The sequence below is a fragment of the Corylus avellana genome, chromosome ca10 (genome assembly GCF_901000735.1).
Source record: "Corylus avellana chromosome ca10, CavTom2PMs-1.0".
Classification (NCBI taxonomy): Eukaryota; Viridiplantae; Streptophyta; class Magnoliopsida; order Fagales; family Betulaceae; genus Corylus; species Corylus avellana.
The window spans coordinates 8,673,603-8,693,548 of NC_081550.1; the positions used below are offsets into that span (position 1 = coordinate 8,673,603).

General features: G+C 34.1%; 1 protein-coding gene across 3 annotated transcripts in view; it reads left to right on the forward strand.

The window, feature by feature from the left end:
* Window positions 1-10,777: 10,777 nt before the first annotated feature.
* The window catches only part of LOC132164217 (structural maintenance of chromosomes protein 3), a 39,973-nt gene continuing 30,804 nt past the window's right edge, over window positions 10,778-19,946 (forward strand). For 2 of the 3 annotated variants that reach the window (XM_059574670.1, XM_059574667.1), the window contains exons 1-12: window positions 10,778-11,004; window positions 12,067-12,107; window positions 12,224-12,299; window positions 13,241-13,279; window positions 13,371-13,438; window positions 13,546-13,617; window positions 14,556-14,635; window positions 14,754-14,832; window positions 14,950-15,067; window positions 15,145-15,320; window positions 18,265-18,510; window positions 18,608-18,729. In XM_059574670.1, the coding sequence (XP_059430653.1) occupies window positions 12,093-12,107; window positions 12,224-12,299; window positions 13,241-13,279; window positions 13,371-13,438; window positions 13,546-13,617; window positions 14,556-14,635; window positions 14,754-14,832; window positions 14,950-15,067; window positions 15,145-15,320; window positions 18,265-18,510; window positions 18,608-18,729 (1,091 nt within the window). In that variant the 5' untranslated portion in view covers window positions 10,778-11,004; window positions 12,067-12,092. The remainder of the gene's footprint in view (window positions 11,005-12,066; window positions 12,108-12,223; window positions 12,300-13,240; window positions 13,280-13,370; window positions 13,439-13,545; window positions 13,618-14,555; window positions 14,636-14,753; window positions 14,833-14,949; window positions 15,068-15,144; window positions 15,321-18,264; window positions 18,511-18,607; window positions 18,730-19,946) is intronic. The other variant, XM_059574668.1, reaches the window with a different exon arrangement.

Consider the following 19,946-nt stretch of genomic DNA (forward strand, 5'->3'; position numbering starts at 1 on the left):
AAAAAGACAAGGTGAGAGGCGAAACAAAGCCGTCCCAAAACCCTTGCAGAAAAGGACACCAACGGTGATAGCATCTAGAAAGAAAAGAAAAGTAGAAAGCAAGCAGACAAACAAGTGACCAAAAGCTTGGCTATGTACATCAATCAATCGCCTACCTTTTGGGAAAGGTCACAACCCGTCAGATTTATGTTAGGTGCTAAAAAAAAACTACAGAAAAAATTCTTGTAATTTATTTAGAGCACAAGAAGAAGAAGCAATGAGAAAGGAAGAAAGATACCTTCAAGAAGTGGTGTATAAATCATAAAACGCAGAGCAGCTTGAGAGAAAGGGAGACATGGGGATGGGGCTTTTTATACATCTCTAATGGTGGGTTAGGTGGAAGAGAAGTTGTTCTTGCCTTCTTCTTTGTTGGGGCTTTTTTCTTTTGAACATGTGACCAAATTACTTGTGACCAATGAATGAGCAGACAACTGGAACGGATAATGGACTCCCTTCATGACTTGTTTCTGACGTGGCAACTAGACTCAAGGATTATTGATTTTAGGTTTTCATTTATTTCGACATAAAATATTTCAGTAAGAAAATACTTTTTTAAAAATTGGCCATTTTTTACTATTTGTTTGGGATGAAAATGCGAGCGAATAATAATCATCCACATCTGCTATTCGTACATGCGGATATCAAAAATTAATATCTGCAAATGCTGACGTGAATAGCGGGTTTACGGTATCCGCATTCCCTCTCTCTCTCTTTATATATATATATATATTTGTCGAGTTTGTAATTTATGTTTCTTATATGCGTTGAATTTGTAATATTGTTAGATTTCATTGCTAGAAATTTTTTCTGATTTAATTGCCTTATATGTTATACCATATTATTATTATTATTATTCAAATATTTTTTTCCTGTCACCAACTATAGATTAGACAGATCATATAGGAAGTTAAATAATATATAAAATGGAAATGTTTTGGCAAAATGATTATGATTAGCAAGTGTAATATGAATAATAATGTATAATTATAACTAATGTCTTTTTTGTATTTACTAGAAGCAAAAAGTAGTGAATTATAACTTTAAGGTCCAAAACGCTCATTACCTAAAATGCGGATAACTGATAATAACAGCATTAACCGCGCATATGTGGATACCAAAAAATCATTATCCACACTTTGGGATGTAGATGTGGATATTGCTCCGCATATGCATTTTGCCATTTTCACCCGTCATGCAAAGCTAGTGTTTCTTCTTTGATTCTTACACTATTTTTAATTAATTTGCTTTTTGACTCCAAAAGAGACTTAAAACCGTGTTGAATGGGAAAGCCAGAAAACATGGCGTGTTGTTAGTTTCCACTTTCCACTTTCCACGACATTTCCTTCAACTTTCGTGGACATTAGAGGGAAATCTAGAAAAAAGGAGATGATGAACCCAAAAAGAAGCATTGGTTCATATCTGGTATCAATGTCTGTCGAAATTAGAGTAGTAGGGCTTGTAGACACATGTACGTACGAGTTCATTTTGTCGTCAGTTAGATTTAGTTTCTGTAATTTATAAATTGTGCAGAAAGGATTAGAAAATTTGAATAGAATTTTGTATTTTTGTGTGTCAAACTGTGTACAAAAAAGTTATATTTATAGTTAAAATAGAAAATACAATTAAGTAATTAATGAATAATATTACATAATAAAATCAACATATAAAAGAAAATATAATTCAGTCAAGCAAATACAAAAGATATAAAAATATATTTTGAATATATTCTAATACGGGTAATCAAGCTGAAAGTGAATTTGTGGACTCATATGGGTCTCACATAAATTTAATTGTAAATTTACTAATTCATTATACAGAGATAGAGATAGATAAAAAAAAATTAGATGAAAAAGTAAAAAATAACTTTTAGGAGAGTTTGACATATTGCCCCTATATTACAAGAGATTTTGAATCCACACGTGTCCTTCATTTAAATTAAATATTTCATGTGTTAGGTCTTACATATTAAAAAAGAGTTTGAGTTCACACATGATGGACGTGAGAGTGTTAAAGTAATTATTAAATGATTAAATTTACGTATTTCTATTAGTTAATTAAGCTTTTAGAAGAAATGGTAATTTAACGAGCATCATCATCGTAAAAACTCAAATTTTGTAGATAAAGTACTACAAAAAGAAGCTTTATAAAAAAATGGTTTACATATATGATGGAGTTAAAATTAACATAATAAAGAAATTTATAACAACAAATTTAACCAGTACTCATAACAACTCAAGAATCACATAAAAACTAAGATATTGTCAAATTATAACACCTTACTAATAAACAATATTTGGGGGAGTTGAAATCCATAAATTTTGGATTAAAATGTTATTGTCATTTCTCATTAACTATCCCACATCAAATCAAAAATCAATCTTCATAAATATTTGCTTTTGAGGAGGACCATGAGTCCATGACTGATCAGTATATTTAATCCTTGTAGTTTACCAATTAAAGAGAAGTCTTCACAGTACCTTAATTATCGCATGATATTGGCAGAGTGGAGAGAGTCATAGCTTGACTTCAACGACCAGGAGTTGTATTTGAGTGTGAAACACCACATAAATGACTTATGATCTCCCTCATCCCTCCAACACTTGATTTGGATTGGAGGCACCATATCAGATCATCATTCATGCGTAACAAATCTCAAAGTATCGGACAGTGAGAACAAAGAGTAACAACATCTTATAATGAGACTGCTTGTAGTTTCTTCTGGTCTTAAGATACCTCGACACACGCAATGGGCTCTGCTTGATTGGTATAAAGTAATTCTATACATTATTCTTGTATTTCTTTGTCACTTTAAAATAACCAATTACAAGCTCAATGATAATTTTATAAGTCACATCATTCGATCTTAAAGTAATACAAGAAAAATTTCTAACATTAATAGGGTGGTGAACTACACTTCAAGTCACTAGCAATTCAGGTTTTTTGTTATTTTAGAAAAATACCACATTTTCAAGCCAAGGGAATGTGGATTCTCACATCTTTCACATTCCAAGCAAAAAGGATTCCCTCCACGTAAGTGCAAAATTTTTAGAATTCCCAACAATTTTAAAATATTACCTTCATTCAAACTTCCCTTTATAGTGATTTATTTATTTATTGGATTTTTATTCAACAATGATTTTGTAGTGATTTATTTAATTTTTTGGATTTTGATTCGACAATAATTTTAAAATTCAAATCAGTTTTAGAATAATACAATAGAAATATTGAAAAAACACTTCTAAAAGCATGTTTACAAAAAGAGTCTATTTATGGCTGTAGTTAGAAGGAAAAAAAATGCAAAATCAGTCCCTATGGTTTAGCTGATTTGCAATTAGCTCTCTGTGATATCAAACTGAACTCAAAGGTCTCTAAAGTATGCCAAAAAAATAATTTAATCCCTACAACCAAATTTCATTAACTAACTTAACAAATTATGATAGCGTGAAACGTTAGAGCCAATAAAATTATGATATTTGTTCTATTTAAGTTAGTGTCACACTAACATAATCTGTTAAATTAGTGGACGAAATTATTTTTTTGGTATACCTCAGAGACCTTTGAGTTCATTTTTATACCAAATGTAGCTAATTGTAAATCAGGTAAATTACAATGACTAATTTTACATTTTTTGCTAGTTAAAATAGCAAATACAATTAAGGAATTAATGAAGAATATTACATAATAAAACCAACCTATACGAGAAAATATAAATCAGTAGACAAATAGGGAATCACTCCTAATTTCCATGAAACTTGGTCTTCACGTAGGCCACCCGACAATTTTTCTAATTTCGATCCCAACAATTCAGACATATTACCCTGAATCCAACTTAATTTCCACGACATTTCCTTCTACTTTGGTGGACAAGAGAGGTAAATCGGTGGACCGATGTTAGGAAATTGAGAGAAAATGTAATGGAGGGGTGTAACACACATATTCGGGCATCCCATCAAACTCTTCAAATTTAACATTTATCTCCAAATATAAAGACACCAAAAGCAAAAATTATTTATTTTTTAATATTATTTTGATTGTTGGGGTGGCATTTTAGTAAATCTCTCACATAGAATCAAATTGAGTGTTTCATGACAATTACATTTATTAATAATAAAAAAAAAATATTTAGTTAAAGTAGAGAAATATTTTAAGAGTTTGATATTTAAGAGTTTTAAAATGTGGCTAGTTAAATAAAAAATGGTAAAGTCCACTTAACCCCCTCAAACTACCACCCCAATGACAATCTACTTCCCAAACTATCAATTGCGACAATTTACTCCTAAAACTACAAAAACAATGACAGTGTACCTCTAATTTACAAAAAATGACAAAATTACCCTTACTAAAATAAAAACAAAAATACTAGAATTTAATTTTTTTTTTCAAATTTTTAAGGGTAATTTTGTCTTATTGAAAATTTTATAGGGTTAATTTCATCATTTTATTTAAATTGGGGGTACATTGTCATTGTTTTGGTAGTTTGGAGGGTAAATTGTTGCAATTGATAATTTGGGGAGTAAATTATCATTAGGGTAGTAGTTTGAGAGAGTTAAGTGAATTTTACATATAAAAAAAAAAAAGTACATTTTCAAAGTTAAATTTAAAGAAATTTTAAAGAGAATGATGGGAATGCTCTCAAGGAGTTTAAATTGAAAAATAATAATAATAATCATAAGTTTTTAGTTTTCACTAGTTACTCAAGAATTTATTATAAAATTTCTCTTAATTAAAATGCAGATGACTCTGCTTTCGTGCATTACTCGCTTGTAGAAACTCTTCACATCCCATCATGCAGAAGATTTCCTTCCCATTTGTTTGTTTGTATGTTGCACAGTGAGGATAGTTTTACAAGAATGTTAGGTAGACATATAACAACTGAAAGGCAATAATACTTTTACAAGAATGTTAGGTTAATTTTGTGTTTGTTTTGTGTGTCCTATAAAAAATTTTCAATCCCACCTGTTACCAGAAAAGTTGGCACAAACACGGCAGGTTGTAAGTTTGTGCTCTTTTTTGTTTTGTTTTGTTTTTTTTTTTTTTGTTTTTTGGGTCTGATTGTGATTGTTTAGGGGTGTCAATGCGGGTGGTTAGAAACCGCCCGCTAACCGCTTAACCGTATTAACCGCTAACCGCTACAACCGCCTAGCGGTTAGCAATTAGAGGTTATTGAGTTTACTAACCGTAATCGTTAACCGTTAACCGTTTTTTTATATAATATATTTTTATAATTATAATTATAATAATATTTATACATATATCATAATCACTTGATCATTAAATTACAATTTTTTTTTTAGATAATTAAATCACAATTTGATTATTAATATATTATTACTATAATTTATATGATTATATCACATGATCAATTGATCATTAAATCATTTGATTATATAATAACAAATTATACATATATAATATGACATAACTCATAAGTATACCAATTCATACTAATACAACAATTAAGTATCTAGAGACTTAGTTCCAATGTATGTTATAAACTTATAAACCTATATATGTTATAAATTATAATTATACATATATGCATATGAATAATATAAATGTATAAGATCAATACCTAATCATATGATTCAATCACTACAAAAAAAACAAATTTTTTTTTACTGGAGATTTCTGACGTTTTATGGTGTCTGACGCATCAGAAAATTTTTTTGACGCATGTTGATTGTCAGAAGCATAGGTGTCAACAAAATTTTTTCCCTGACGCATCAATGGGTAGAACGTCAGAATTTTATGACGTTCTACTATATCACATGTCAGAAAATTTTTTTGACGTGTGAAATAGTAAAACGTCAAAAAATTTCTGATGTGGGAGTCCTGCCACGTCAGAAAATTATCTGACGAAAATTATCTGATGTGGGAGAACTTCCATGTCAGATAATTTTCTGACATGGCATTTCTACCACGTCAAAAAATTCTGATGTGGCAGAACTCCCACGTCAGATAATTTTCTGTTGCCACATCAGAATTTTTTGACGTGGAAGTTCTCCCACGTCAGATAATTTTTTGACGTTGGAGTTCTCCCACATCAGAAAATTTTCTGACGTGGTAGGACTCCCATGTTAGAAAATTAGGTTTTTTTTTTCCTGATTAGTTTGTTTGTTTCCTGATTTGTTTTTTTTTTCAATTGACAATTTCATAAGGATTTAAGAGTATTAGCATGGATCTAGAACAAAAACAAAAAAAAAAAATGAATGGTACCAAATTTAGAAATAATGCCATGTTGCATTTGGCATGATAAAACCATGCCAACATAAATTCAACAATAGAAATGATGTATGTACAGAAATTCAGTTACTTATAATGAAATTCGACATTCAGATTTATCAATATAAGAAATAAATAGAGAAAGTCATGGAATAATTGGTAGGTCAGTGAGTTAGTTCAACAATTATATTAGGATATATGCCAAATCAAAATGGAAAACAAAATCCAACCAAACTAATATCCTATATGACCAAGTTATACTTGGCAATATTCAGAGGCCATAGTATACTGGCAACAACATCCACGAGCTTCTCATACCGCTATTTTCAAAGGCTTCTCAGATAGCTTGATGTATACTGGCAACAATATCCACGAGCTTCTTCACAATTTGCATTAAGAAATAAATTCGAAAAAATGTTACTCTACAAAGAGAAACAAATACTCTACTCTATCTTGTGGAAGACAAAATTGAATAAAGTATAAACTTTTCTTCATGACCTACCACAAAATCTTATTAAATCAATATGTATTTATATTTGATTGCCATCTACATTCATAGAATTGCCATTTACATGAAGAAAGGTACTATAACATCTATTTCACAAACAACAAGAAAACCTAACAAAAACTAACAGTTTAATTTATAAATTGAAGCATAAAGTACTTTCAAGAACATAGAAGCAAATTGATAATTGATATTTTCTACCGGTACCCAAATATCATAATTTGTTCTCTTCAGAAAGAATAACAAGTACTCATAGTTACAAGAGGCCCAACATATTAAACCCTAAATGAAGTATTGACTAAACATCCATCAAATGCAACTTACTATTTATCATATAGACATAATTATATGTATCACAAACATGCAGGCTCTACATCAATCATATACAACCAAACTATATATGTTACCACGAATATAGACTTAATTACATGTAACATTAAACATCAACAAAACAAGAACAAAATATATAATATGTTTACCAACTACAAACTCACATACAATGCTCAATCTAGGTCGATAGGTTCTTCATTCTCCAACTTTTCCACAATACCTGGAAATGAGAAAACAATCAATCAAGAAGCAATATGTACCTTTCTTATCAGGATCCTAGACGAAATACAAAAAATGGCACCATAACAACTTTAACATATATATTAACCAAAATGACATTATTATAATAGAACAAAAAGTGCACTCACTACAATTATAAATCATCATCAATGCAATATCTATCTATATATATATATAGAAATTTCGACTGGAAAATATATATATATATATTCATATTGTCAAAGTATTTGGTCGTATAGCATTTATAAGTATTAATGGGGCAAAACCTAAACAATATACAAGTCTAAATTTAAATGCATTTATTATTATATATCACTAAACAAATTAAATAAATAAATCTAAGTTAATCACTACTTTCCGGATATAACCGATCAAAACCACATGGTTGTTCATATATACCACGTGCATACCAAATAACAATCATAACACATAGAACGAATTACTTAATTAATTAACAAATTAACAATAAAGAACTATCTCAAACAAAGCAAAAATTTAAATAAGTTAACAATAAATGTGAAATTATTATATATAATATATATATAGCCGGCCATATATATACATATGCATTACCCATATATATATATATATATATATATATATATTTCTTTTATATATATATATATAAAGAAATATATATACCGTTATGTACTGCCATATATATATATATATGGCCGGTGTACATGATCGGTATATACCCCATATATATATATAATAAAAAAATTGAAATGCATATATATAGCTAGCTAGGGAGGCACGACAGAGTGAAGCAATTCATGTAAATATATCAATCATCTTGCACAAAACCAAATTCATAATAATTTTCTTTTCACAAACAATATCACCCAAACTTGCATACAAACACCAAATCCAAATTTAACCAAACAAATAAATAAATACAATGATGCATGTATATACCTGTGAGGAGCTCTTGTAGGAGCTAGAAACGGAGGGAGAGAGGACGACGGCCGGAGATCGATGGCGGAGAGACGGCCGGTGGGTTTAGCTGCGGGCGGAGGATCACTAGAATCGTGAGAGAGAAATTATATACTGATTGCTTGAGAGAGAGTATATATACGGTGGAGAAGAGAAAAAAAAAAAAAAAAGGAAGCAACTCGAGCTTCAGCTATGGCGGAAGAAAGAAAGAAAAATGGAGAGAAAAAGGAAAACTTTTGGGCGATGTCTAGAGCTTCCAGCGCTGGGGGAAAGAAAAGATTAAAAAAAAAAAAAAATTCAAACACGCCAGGCCTCTTAATTAAGAGGCATGGCGCGCTGCTAGCTGGGGGCCGGGGGATGGGACGCGTCTGCGCAGGGAGGGGGCTCGAGAAAATTTCCTGACGTGCCATGCTTGGCAAGTCAGGAAATTCTGACGCACCAGGTGTCGCACGTCAGGAATTCCAGACATGCCAGACGTGGTGCATTGCCACGTTCGAATTTTTCTGACGTGGTGCATTGCCACGTCAGAATTTTTCTATCGTGGAGGTGTACCACGTCAGAATTTTCTCAGAAAATATATAATTTTATAATTTTTAAAATCTGTAAAATCTTTCAGACGTTCCAATTGCTACCAAGTTAGAATTTTTTGACGTGTTAAAATAGACACGTCAGAAAATTCTGACGTGCCACTATTCACACGTTAGAAAATTAATTTCTGACGTTTTAAAATTCACCCGTCAGAAATTTTTTGACGTGGCAACAAAACATGTACTGTAGCCACGTCAGAAAATGCCATTTTTTTTTTTTTGGTAGTGAATGACAATTCAAATACTTTATTCAAGTTAATTATATTATTAATGTACAATGATAATGTGATTCGTATAATATCAAATTAAGTAATTAGCATTAGATTTAATAATGTGTTACTTATAACCACAATTGAAGTATTAATGTATTATCATTCTAATTTATAGGATTATATAATAACAAATTATACATATATAATATGACATAAGTCATAAGTATACCAATTCATACTAATACAAAAATTAAGTACCTAGAGACTTAGTTTCAATGTATGTTATATACTTATAAGTTTATATATGTTATAAATTATAATTATACATATATGCATATGAATAATATAAATGTAAACAATGTATTACTTATAAATACAATTGAAGTAATAATGATATAAACCAAATCCAAAATACATAATACAAAGAAATAATGAGAAAAAAAGGATGCGTAGGCATTCGGTTAGAGTCTTAGAGATGGATGCACTCACAAACGAGGGGTGGAGGCAATATGTAAAGAACTACTACTACTAGACTACGTCTCAAATTAAGACTATTAGGACTTGAACTTTGGACTTAAAGCATGTTTGAGGTTGCGTTTGAGGAGCTTAAAAGTGTTTTTAACACTCAAAAAGTTCATTTAAAAAAAAAAAAAAAACTCGTTTAATAAAAAAACATTAAAAATGCTGTTAAGGATCCCAAAAGCTTAAAAATTGTCAAAAAAACACTTTTGACAGTTTTTGTCCAAAAACTCTTTTTGACTTAAAAGCTCTATTTCTTAAAGATTAAAGAAGATAATATGAACTGCTATTATTGCGTGGTCTTCTTGGAGCGGAACTCTATCATGTTGTTGTGTGAAGAATATGTTAAATAGCAGTTTAAGGCATACTTAATTCGATCGGTTAAAGTCGATGTTTTGTTAATCGAACTAGAAACATAATAGTTTGATCGATATCTTGCTCAGCATTTGATAAATCGAACTAGTAATAGAATGGTTCAATCGACCCCTTAATTAATGTTTGATCAATTGAACTTGAAACACACGCACACGCAGGGGGTTAGAGATTGGATGATAGGGAAGAATAAGTAGGTTTTGTTGCATGCAAATTAAATATTGGTTAGCTTTAATGGAAAAATCCCAACTAAAGAAGGGATTAAGTAAGATAGTTAAGCGAGCCTTTGGTAGAAGAGTCAAATAGATGTTTAAGCAGTTTAATTTCCTCTTGTATTATTTATTTTTTTATTTTTTCATTTTAAACTACTCATATGGAAACAAAGGTTTTAACAAGTTTTTATTTATATGAATTAAACTAAAATAAAGGGTTTAAATTTTATAATTAAATTATAATGAAAAATCTCACGTATCACGTGGGTTATGGGCTAATATAATATAATTGTATAAGAATGTACTAAATAATATTACTTTAAAACAAAAAAAAATTAAAAATGGGAGGAAGTTAGAAAAAGTAAATATAATTTCTTTTAATTTTTTTTTTTAAAAGGGCCACGTAGCATCATTAGGGCCCCATCAGATTCAAGAGTCCTCAACTTTTTTTGATGTATCCCTTTCATGTCGTTTACTCAGCCTTGGTGCGGAATAGCATATCCCAAAACCCAAACACTACGACCTAAGTGCTTTTGTTGCAATCCTGCGTACGATTCCCGATTTCAGCTTGCAATAACGTTTTCTAATTTGCCGCCTTTCACTTTTGCTTCTCCAGAATTACCTCCAAGCCCACCTCAACCGAAGCACGGGCGCTAAAATTCACCTTGGGTGCACTACGCCCTAAACCTACGCACCCCTCCCTTTCTTTCAGAAAAACTTGCTCAAAACACTTCCCAAGCTTCAAGTCTGTCCTCCATTTCTTTTCTGCGAGTAAATTTCTCTCTCGCTCTCTCTGCGGCGTACATGAGCTCGATCTTCAGCTTCATTTGGTAAGCCTTTTCTCACAGATTTCTCTTTTTCTACTGTAAATTTTAGCTTCAACTATTCAAAGCGAAATCTAGTAGAAACTTCGCAGTTGCTGAAACCCTAGAATCAACTCTGAGCTTTGTTTGCTCTCACTTCTGGTAGAAACTTTGCAGTTGCTGAAACCCTAGAATCGACTTTGAGCTTGGTTTGCTCTCACTTCCGCGCCCTTTTTTCTTCTTCTTGAATTCGAATTTTCGGAGACAGGCTTCGTTTTCAGCATAGTAGGCTAGGGTTTGATTCTAATTACTAGCTCTTGCTCTGAATTCAGTGCCGTAACCCCTGCTGGTGTTCTAGCTTTGTGTGGTGGTTGCACTGTGGAACTGGTTTCTAGTTCGGAAGCAAAATTTGCCTAATTTCGGGTTTGTTTAGCATTTCAGAAGTATCTCTGTGCTTTGGCTGCTGTAATTGCTGGAATGCCTTGAGTTTTGTTTCTGGAAAGCATGAAATATATTTCTGATATGCTGATAGAACAGTGACAGCCTTGGACACTGCTTGGTGGTATGTTTTGGAAGTACTTCTCTGTCTTTAAAGGCAGTTGTGGTCAAATGGCACGTAAAAGTACTTGCATTATAATAATTTTTTGATAAATAATTAATTCATTGAAAAATGCAGTGGGGCGCAACCCTAGTACATAAGATGTGTATACAAAGAAAGACACCACACACTTCTAAAGGTGAAAAAGAGGAACAAAAATCCACAAATTGAGATGAAGTAGAAAACTGTGAAACATTAAAAGTCCTTGCCCAATTGAATAGGGTCTTGACCAACATGTTTTTGAGCTTGTCATGCGCAGAATAATAATTCTAAGGTCCTTAAACTTGGACCTTGTTTGGTGAGTATTTATGAAGTGATTTGATGTTTTTAGTTCTCAAGTAGCAAGTGAAATACATCTGAAATGCTAATCAATGGTAGCATTCCCGTTAAGAATACTAATTTTATGGTTTATGAGACTTGTGCTATGCTTTTGAGTTATGTTCTTAGGATTAACAGCTTCCTGATAGTTATTCTTTCACATTCTTGGACAGAAGTTGGATAATCTGGTAGTCTCAGAATGTACATAAAGCAGGTAATGTTGTCATTCTTATATGATGTTTTGTTAAATCTTTTTTCTTTTGCCACTTTCAGTATATTTATTTAATTATTAACTAGATTTTTTTTTGATATATGTGGTTTCAAATTTAGGTTGTAATTGAAGGGTTTAAGAGCTACAGAGAGCAAATCGCTACTGAGCCTTTCAGTCCAAAAATTAACTGTGTTGGTAATGTTGCTGTTCCTTCTTTATGATAATTTTCCTGTATTTGTTCAATATTGTTGTTGATGAATCAGCAACAAAAGTTTAAATTTTTGTATTTTTAAGATTCATCTAGTTCTTTTGGTATGGAGAAATGTAATACTTTTGGTTTTCTTAAAAATGGCTTAGTATATGTATTAAGTTGCTAAATCGAATCACTTTCCATATTTCTAGCTGCTTAATATTTTCCATATAGATGTACAATGGATTTTACTTATGTAGTTATGTTTAAAATGTATATGTGGATTTTTTTTTTTTTTTTCTTTAAGATCTTCTAGGTGCATTTTAGTCTGGTTTGATTTTGAAGAACAACCGTTATATTATGAAAATGCTTGATGTCTCGTATAAACAATTTAGTCCAGTTTCTCTTTAAAGGCTAACTAATTGGCATTGATTATCATTCGCTAACAAATTTCAGGGTGACAATTTAAGTCTGTAGAGAAAAGTCAAACCCTGTAGAACCATTTCGAGTTCTTGGCAAAATTGATTACCTGGACAGTAGGTGGATTTAAATGTCAAGCAAGGAGCCTTGAAAAGCATTTTAAAGCATAGAGTGATTATTCTTTGAAATGTGTTCTTACTCATTTGCATTTCTTCTTATAATATTACTAAATATATATCTAAAAGAGCCAATGCTTCAGCTTGAATGTCCCTTCCTTCCCTTGTAATAATAAGGTGGAGCATAAGGTCGTGGGTTAAAACTCATTGGGTATGCGTGTAACTAACCAATGAGAAAGAGAAAATAAATATCTATCTTAAAGAATGTGTATTACAATTTTTTTTTTTGATAAGTATGTGTATTACAATGTTTATATGCTATTGGAATATTAGTATATCTTTTGCTTCTTTTAAATTAGGTATTTTTATGATGTCCATCACTAATTTTTTAATCTATATGTGCTCTGCAGTTGGTGCCAATGGATCTGGAAAAACAAACTTTTTCCATGGTAAGTGAGCATGTACCTGTTTTTGGTTACATTGTCTTATTTGTTGGGAAAAAAATAACGTTAAGTTTCCTATTTGGTATATCTTTTGTAGCGATACGATTTGTATTAAGCGATCTCTTCCATAACCTGCGGAGTGAAGATAGGCATGCACTGCTCCATGTATGTTTCACTGCATATTTGTTCATTTTCAAGTAATCACACTGATTTGTGATTTTAATATCAATTATTTTACTTCTAACAATATTCTTTATATTGTTATTGCACAGGAAGGTGCAGGGCACCAAGTTTTATCCGCTTTCGTGGAGATTGTGTTTGATAATTCTGACAATCGCATTCCGGTAACACTTTGTAACATAACATTTTATTAGGGGGATGGGATCAGTGGTTAAACCTTGATGTTTTCTCTAAATCCTAGGTAGTTTATTTTTATTTTTTTTCTTTTCGTAGTTTTGCTAGTGAATCAGAAAGTTTTCCCACTTGTACTCCATTTATTTGCAAAAGTAGTTAGTAGATGATACTTGTTGTGAGTGATACCTAAGTAAACCCAAGCCTATTAGCTTATGATTTTGGACTAGAAGTGGTGTTCTAATATGAATATTAATGTATTCTTAGTTGTTTTCCTAACAATTGGTATTAGATCCGTTGGTTAGCTTCCACTGTTGATGCATTTGGTTTGACTCTGTTAAATGTAGAAGATTCTCGTAAGTGAGGAGGAGATTTATTGAGAGTGCACTTGTAAGTGTTGTGTCCCACATTGAAAGAAAAAGAGTAGTTAATATACCTTAAGTGGACCCAAGCCCATTAGCTTAAGCTTTTGGATTAGAAGTGGTGTCCTAATTTGTATATTAAAGTACTCTTAGTTGTCTTCCTATGTGATTCTCCCCTTAACACTTGAGTCCATGTCACACACTAGACCAGAGCACACCTGAAGGCCTTTGAATTGATGACAAGGCTATCTTGGGGAAGGCTTTACAATTGCAGTTTTATAAGTTCCTTTTATCTATTCTCTTTAGTTTCAAGCATTAATGTGGCCTGTCTAAAAGTAGATGCTATATACAAGTACCTTTTTTTTTTTTTTTTTTTTTTTCCTTTAAAAGCTTAAGTTATATTTGTTGGTACCATGTAATATTATATTTGTATAATTGTAATCCGTGCTACCATCTCTCCCTTTGTTTTTGTTCTAGAAAACATCACAAGTGAGATATGTTGGACGCTCGCTTGTATGGGTTGTTCTTGTTTGTTCACTATATTAATATGCACATCCACGTCTTTTCAGGTTGATAAGGAGGAAGTGTGCTTGCGTCGAACAATTGGCTTGAAAAAGGATGAGTATTTTTTAGATGGAAAGCACATCACGTGAGTATTGAATGTTGTTTTGAAAAACCCATTTTTTATATTATACATGACTACAATTCATTAGCATTTTGCTCTACTTTTAAATTTGTAGCCTAACATGGGTAAACATGATTTGCAGGAAAACAGAAGTTATGAATTTATTGGAAAGTGCTGGGTTCTCTCGCTCAAATCCTTACTATGTTGTGCAGCAAGGAAAGGTATGATTGTTTGATGTTTTGACTTAATTGAACTTCATTGTTATAATTTCATTCTGCTTGATGATTCATGTTGTTTTTTAATCTCTTCTCTCCAATTATATCTGGACTGTTCCATAGATAGCATCATTGACATTGATGAAAGACTCTGAGCGGCTGGATTTACTCAAGGAAATTGGTGGCACTCGAGTTTACGAGGAGAGACGACGGGAAAGTTTGAAAATTATGCAAGAAACGGGTAAGTCATTTTTTCCTCTTTTCTTTTTTGTATGTGAATATGTATATATAATTTTTTTTTTTTCCGGTGTTAATCAGGAAATAAGAGAAAGCAAATAATTCAAGTTGTTCAGTACTTGGATGAGAGATTAAAGGAACTGGATGAAGAGAAAGAGGAACTGAGAAAATACCAGCAGCTTGACAAGCAGAGGAAATCTCTAGAATATACTATTTATGATAAGGAACTTCATGATGCCCGGCAGAAACTGGCAGAGGTCAGTTAAGTTTAGATGCTTGGATTTATAATATTTGTGTCATTTCTGTTTTCATCATTATTGGAAAGCATTATTATTTATTTTCATTTAGTTATAAACTATAAATTCTTTTCACAAAGATGCATGCCTGTTCCGTTGACATATTTGATTAGGATATGTAGTTAAAGAATTAACACATCATTAACTGAGATAAGGAGAAAACAGTGGTCAAACTGATTACTCTGAGGGAATCTCTTTTTGGTTTGTTGTTTTTTAGTTACTGGAGAACATCCACTTTTTGTGACCATAGTATAAAGCAAGCCAGTTATCCCCTCAGAATTCTTTTTCCTCCTCAACAGGAGTATTAATATGGAAATAGAGCTTCTCAACTGGAAGAAATTATGTTTTTTGATGGGTAATCAAAGAAATATACAAAAAAGACACAAAAGGCAGAAAAAACAGAAAACAAGAAGAGAAAGCACCTGTGAAAACCCAACAACACCAGAAACCCCAAAAGAAACCCAACAAAACCACCAAAAACCCTCAAAACCTGAAACCCTCAGGGAATACACGACATTACAGGACTTGAGCCTTGCCTTTCCCGCATCGAGAGGAGGAGATAGCATTGCCATAGTTAATGAAACTCTTTAAGTTTAACAGTTCCCTCTTACCCTTAGACTTAGGGTGAGCTACCTTACCAACCCGATGATAATCCTCCTCAAAGGCCTCCAAAAGCACCAAGGACGCATCCTCGTCCTCTTCACTATCCGACAACCAATCCAAAAACATGTATGGGGGATAAGCATCCAGAGGAAAAGGGTACTCCTCATCCCAAATCTCGCAGCCCTGATCCCACACAACGATCTCCTCAGACAGACCAAAACCAACCGGCCACTTTTGGGATTGGGTCAATCCATTCAATGTGGAATCCTCACCATTTTCAGCAATCACCATAGTCGACGACAAAGCTATTGACAACTTTGGCAAGGGAGGACTACCTTTTACAAACAGCCTAGAATTAAGAAACCTTCACCGTAGTAGGCCCGGGACATGCTTCACTGGAGCTGCAACCACGAGAGAAGTAACTTTCTCAGCTCCCTCAATACAAACTGAAAACACTTGGCCGTGGATAGCCTCCGATGAGATCTTTGCAACGAACCCAGCAACAAGCGTCGATTGATACTACACAGGCGAAGCTTTGAGAGACTGCACTGCCTTGAGAAGGAAGGAATCTTTCACCTGTGTTCCTCTGGCTTCCTTAGCTCTTTGGTAGTATTTCAAGGTTTGCTTGTATATTGATCGGTCTAAGGGAGCCCCACTCTCTGACAACTTCAGAAGCGAACATAGTCTATCATCCAGAGCAACAACCCCTGAGGCAAAAATAGGGTTTTCCGGTAAGAAAATATCTGACCTAGAGGAAGACGGGTCCAAGTAGCAAAAAATAACACTGCTCACCTGGGCAGACCCAACAACCGCCGGACAGTCCACTGCCAAGCTGCCCACTTTATGCTTGTCCTTGGGGCTGGGAACCAACAAAGGTAAAGATGCTGAAAACGTACTGGGTTCCAAACCGAGGCTAGAATTATGAACCGAAACCAACTCTGAACTGGGATCTGAATCGGCACCCAAACCCTCATGGCCCAACAAAACGACCTTGTTTTGAATCCCTTTGGGCGTCAAGTCCAGCCCAACGAAGAGGCCTTCAACCAACCCAACTAAGGCCCGGTCTAGCTCAGTTCAAAGGTGCCCTAAATGATGCTTCACCCAACCCTTCGTCTTCTTCATCCTCAACAAAGAGACAGCTGCCACCTGAGATTGTGCCGCCGGCGAAGGTGCAGCTAGAGATGCACTCTTCTGCTCCTGCTGAACCTCCAAATCATAGCGATCCATTTCTAAATGCGGCTCAACTCCGCCATTACTCGGCTCAAAACAAGTCGACATCGGGAACATGTCAAGGATGCACGAAGACAGAAACTTTAACCCGCAAGATGCCGATTGTAGCACATCCATGAAGGACCGTCCAAAAAATTCCCTAGAAGAAGCTCTCACTTTGACCTCAGTCTGCTTCCCTGGCAAGGATGGAGATTTAGAGGCCACAAACCCAGACTAATCTCCCTGAAACGTCAGCATCGGCCACATCTCACCTATGGACCAACGCCAGCCCCACCCATTTCGGTGCCCTCATGGAGCTAGATAATCCCTTTCCGTCCATCCTCAGCTTAGACAGCCACCTAAAAAAATCATCCTGCCTTATTACCACTGCCACGAACCATCAACACCTTCGCATCCTCACGGTAATACTTGACCGTATCTTCCTTCACCAGAGATAGAACCACCTCTTCCACTGTATCCACCAACCAGGCTGAACTTTGAAGACCCACAAAAATGACTCCGACGAAACCTTCCTCCTTTCCTCTAGCCGAAAATCAGAGCCCTTCCTTTGCCATAAAGCAAAAGGCTTTTGCTTCAACGGAGAAGTGTCGCTCCAAAACAAGTGTTGCTCCATAACAAATGCTTAATATTAGCAATTCATGCTTTGGGAAATGAGTCTGGATTGTGACAGATTCTACAATGAACCCATAAGTCTGTGGATTAGAGGGAAATTTGGGCCCTTCTTCCCATATCTTGGAGCCAAGTATTGCAGAAAATATATGTAATTCTCTCTGAATAAGAAAAGGAAAAAAATAAAATAAAAATAAAGCTGCACCATCTAAGCAATTATTAACTGGCTCTATTAAGAATATTTTTTGACATTGTTTCTAACTTCAGTGTGGTATCATGTATGCTGTTAATAATTTCTTTGTTAAGACATTAAATTGATGTTTTGTGTTGGGGATCTAAACTGTACCAATGTCCTGTCCTGATGTGTCTTTATTCATTTATGTTTAAAAATTTGAGTTTCTTTTATTTTTACTTAGCAATGGCTTTCATGCTGAAGGTTATATAATTTTCACCTTGATTTTAGGTTGAAGAGGCACGAAACAAAGTTTCTGAAACATCAGCAAAGATGTACAACAGTGTGCTGGATGCCCATGAAAAGTCTAAAGACTTGGAGGAGACATTGAAAGATCTGACAAAAGAAGTTCAAGGTTTAATCAAAGAGAAAGAAGCAGTAGAAAAGCGCCGAACAGAAGCAATAAAAAAGCACACAGAACTTGAGCTTGATGTCAAAGACCTACAAGAGAAGATGTATGGAAGTAACCGCGCGAAAGTATGATTATGGCCAACAGATATTGCTCTTCATAGACATGCACACACATGCACACACACAATCTTGCAAATGTTGATGCTAAACTTGCATGCTTCAGGAGGATGCTATGAGACAACTTGAGACTCTAGAGAGGGAAATTAAGGACTCAATGGTCGAGCTTGACAAAATACATCCTTTTTATGAGGAACAATTCAAACAAGAAAAGGAGATAACAAAAGGGTATGTCTGTGGCACTTAGTTGATACATTTTCTTCATTATCTATGCCAACTTATCAAAAATCTATGCCAACTTTCTAATGTCATGATCTGTCTTTTTTCCCCATCAAAGATTCAATGTATACATATATCTATATATGGATATTTAAGTATATACATGTGACTATACTTATAATATTCTAGGGCAGCCATGATGTGTCAAAATTAGGGTTTACACTAAAAGAGAGTTTCAAAGTATCTGTAAACATGTTTACAAATCTGCAAACATTTTATGAGAGTGCAGCCCTTGACGAAGAACAAGAAAGATTGAATTAAGAATTGAGCGGTGTAGACAGAAATGGAGGCGCGTTATGGTAGTTATGTTTGCTGTTATTATGGTTTCCCTTGTTCTCGGCAGTGAGTGTAGGCGCGTCCGCTGAGTTTAGTTCTCTTTCTTTCTGCATTAGGCATTGGAGTTTGTGAGTTGATCAGAATTATGGGGTTGTTAAGGTGATGTTCAATTGAATCCAAAGGTTTTGAGTTGGCGGTGGGGGGCAGATCTTCCCAGGTTTGGATTATTGAAAGATGCAGGGGTACTATTCGATCCATTTACTTGGGTAAAGCTGAAAGTTGTTGGCTGTTAGCCACCGTAGAGGAGTTGCTGTGAGAGAAGGGAACAATGGTTTTTTGGAGATGCTCTAGAGCTGGTTTCCCTGCTAACCTCGCCCAACGCTGCTCTAACAAGCATGTGTAGTTCTTGGTAGTAGAGGAGCTTGGTGGAGGGAGACGGACAGAGGGGTCATATCCTAGTGTTGGAAGGGAGAAATGGCGTAAGGTGGAGGATATTCGCATCGGAGCTCTGCTTGGTAGTAAATTTTTTCCAATCATTTTTTGCTGCCCATTCGTTGTTGGGTGTGGGTAAGTCGGTTGGTGCTGACACTGATTTCTCTGGCGGAGGGAGGAAGAGGCTGTTTGTAGACGTGTTACAATCTTAAGCAGTCCCCTCTTTGAAGGGTGCTTCGGGGAACTCCCAAATATATACTTCGATGGGATAGATAGTGACTGGGTGGCTGTCCTCTGCAATTGCATTTGGGTTTGGATGAAATCCCAAGAATTACGCTGGTGAAGTCTGCCCGAGAATGGAAGGAAGGTCGGGTGAAAGTCTTGATCTCTGTTCTCTTAAAGAGATGTTGAAACGTATAAATCATGATGTCCTTCATTGTTTAGATTGGTTGGACTTG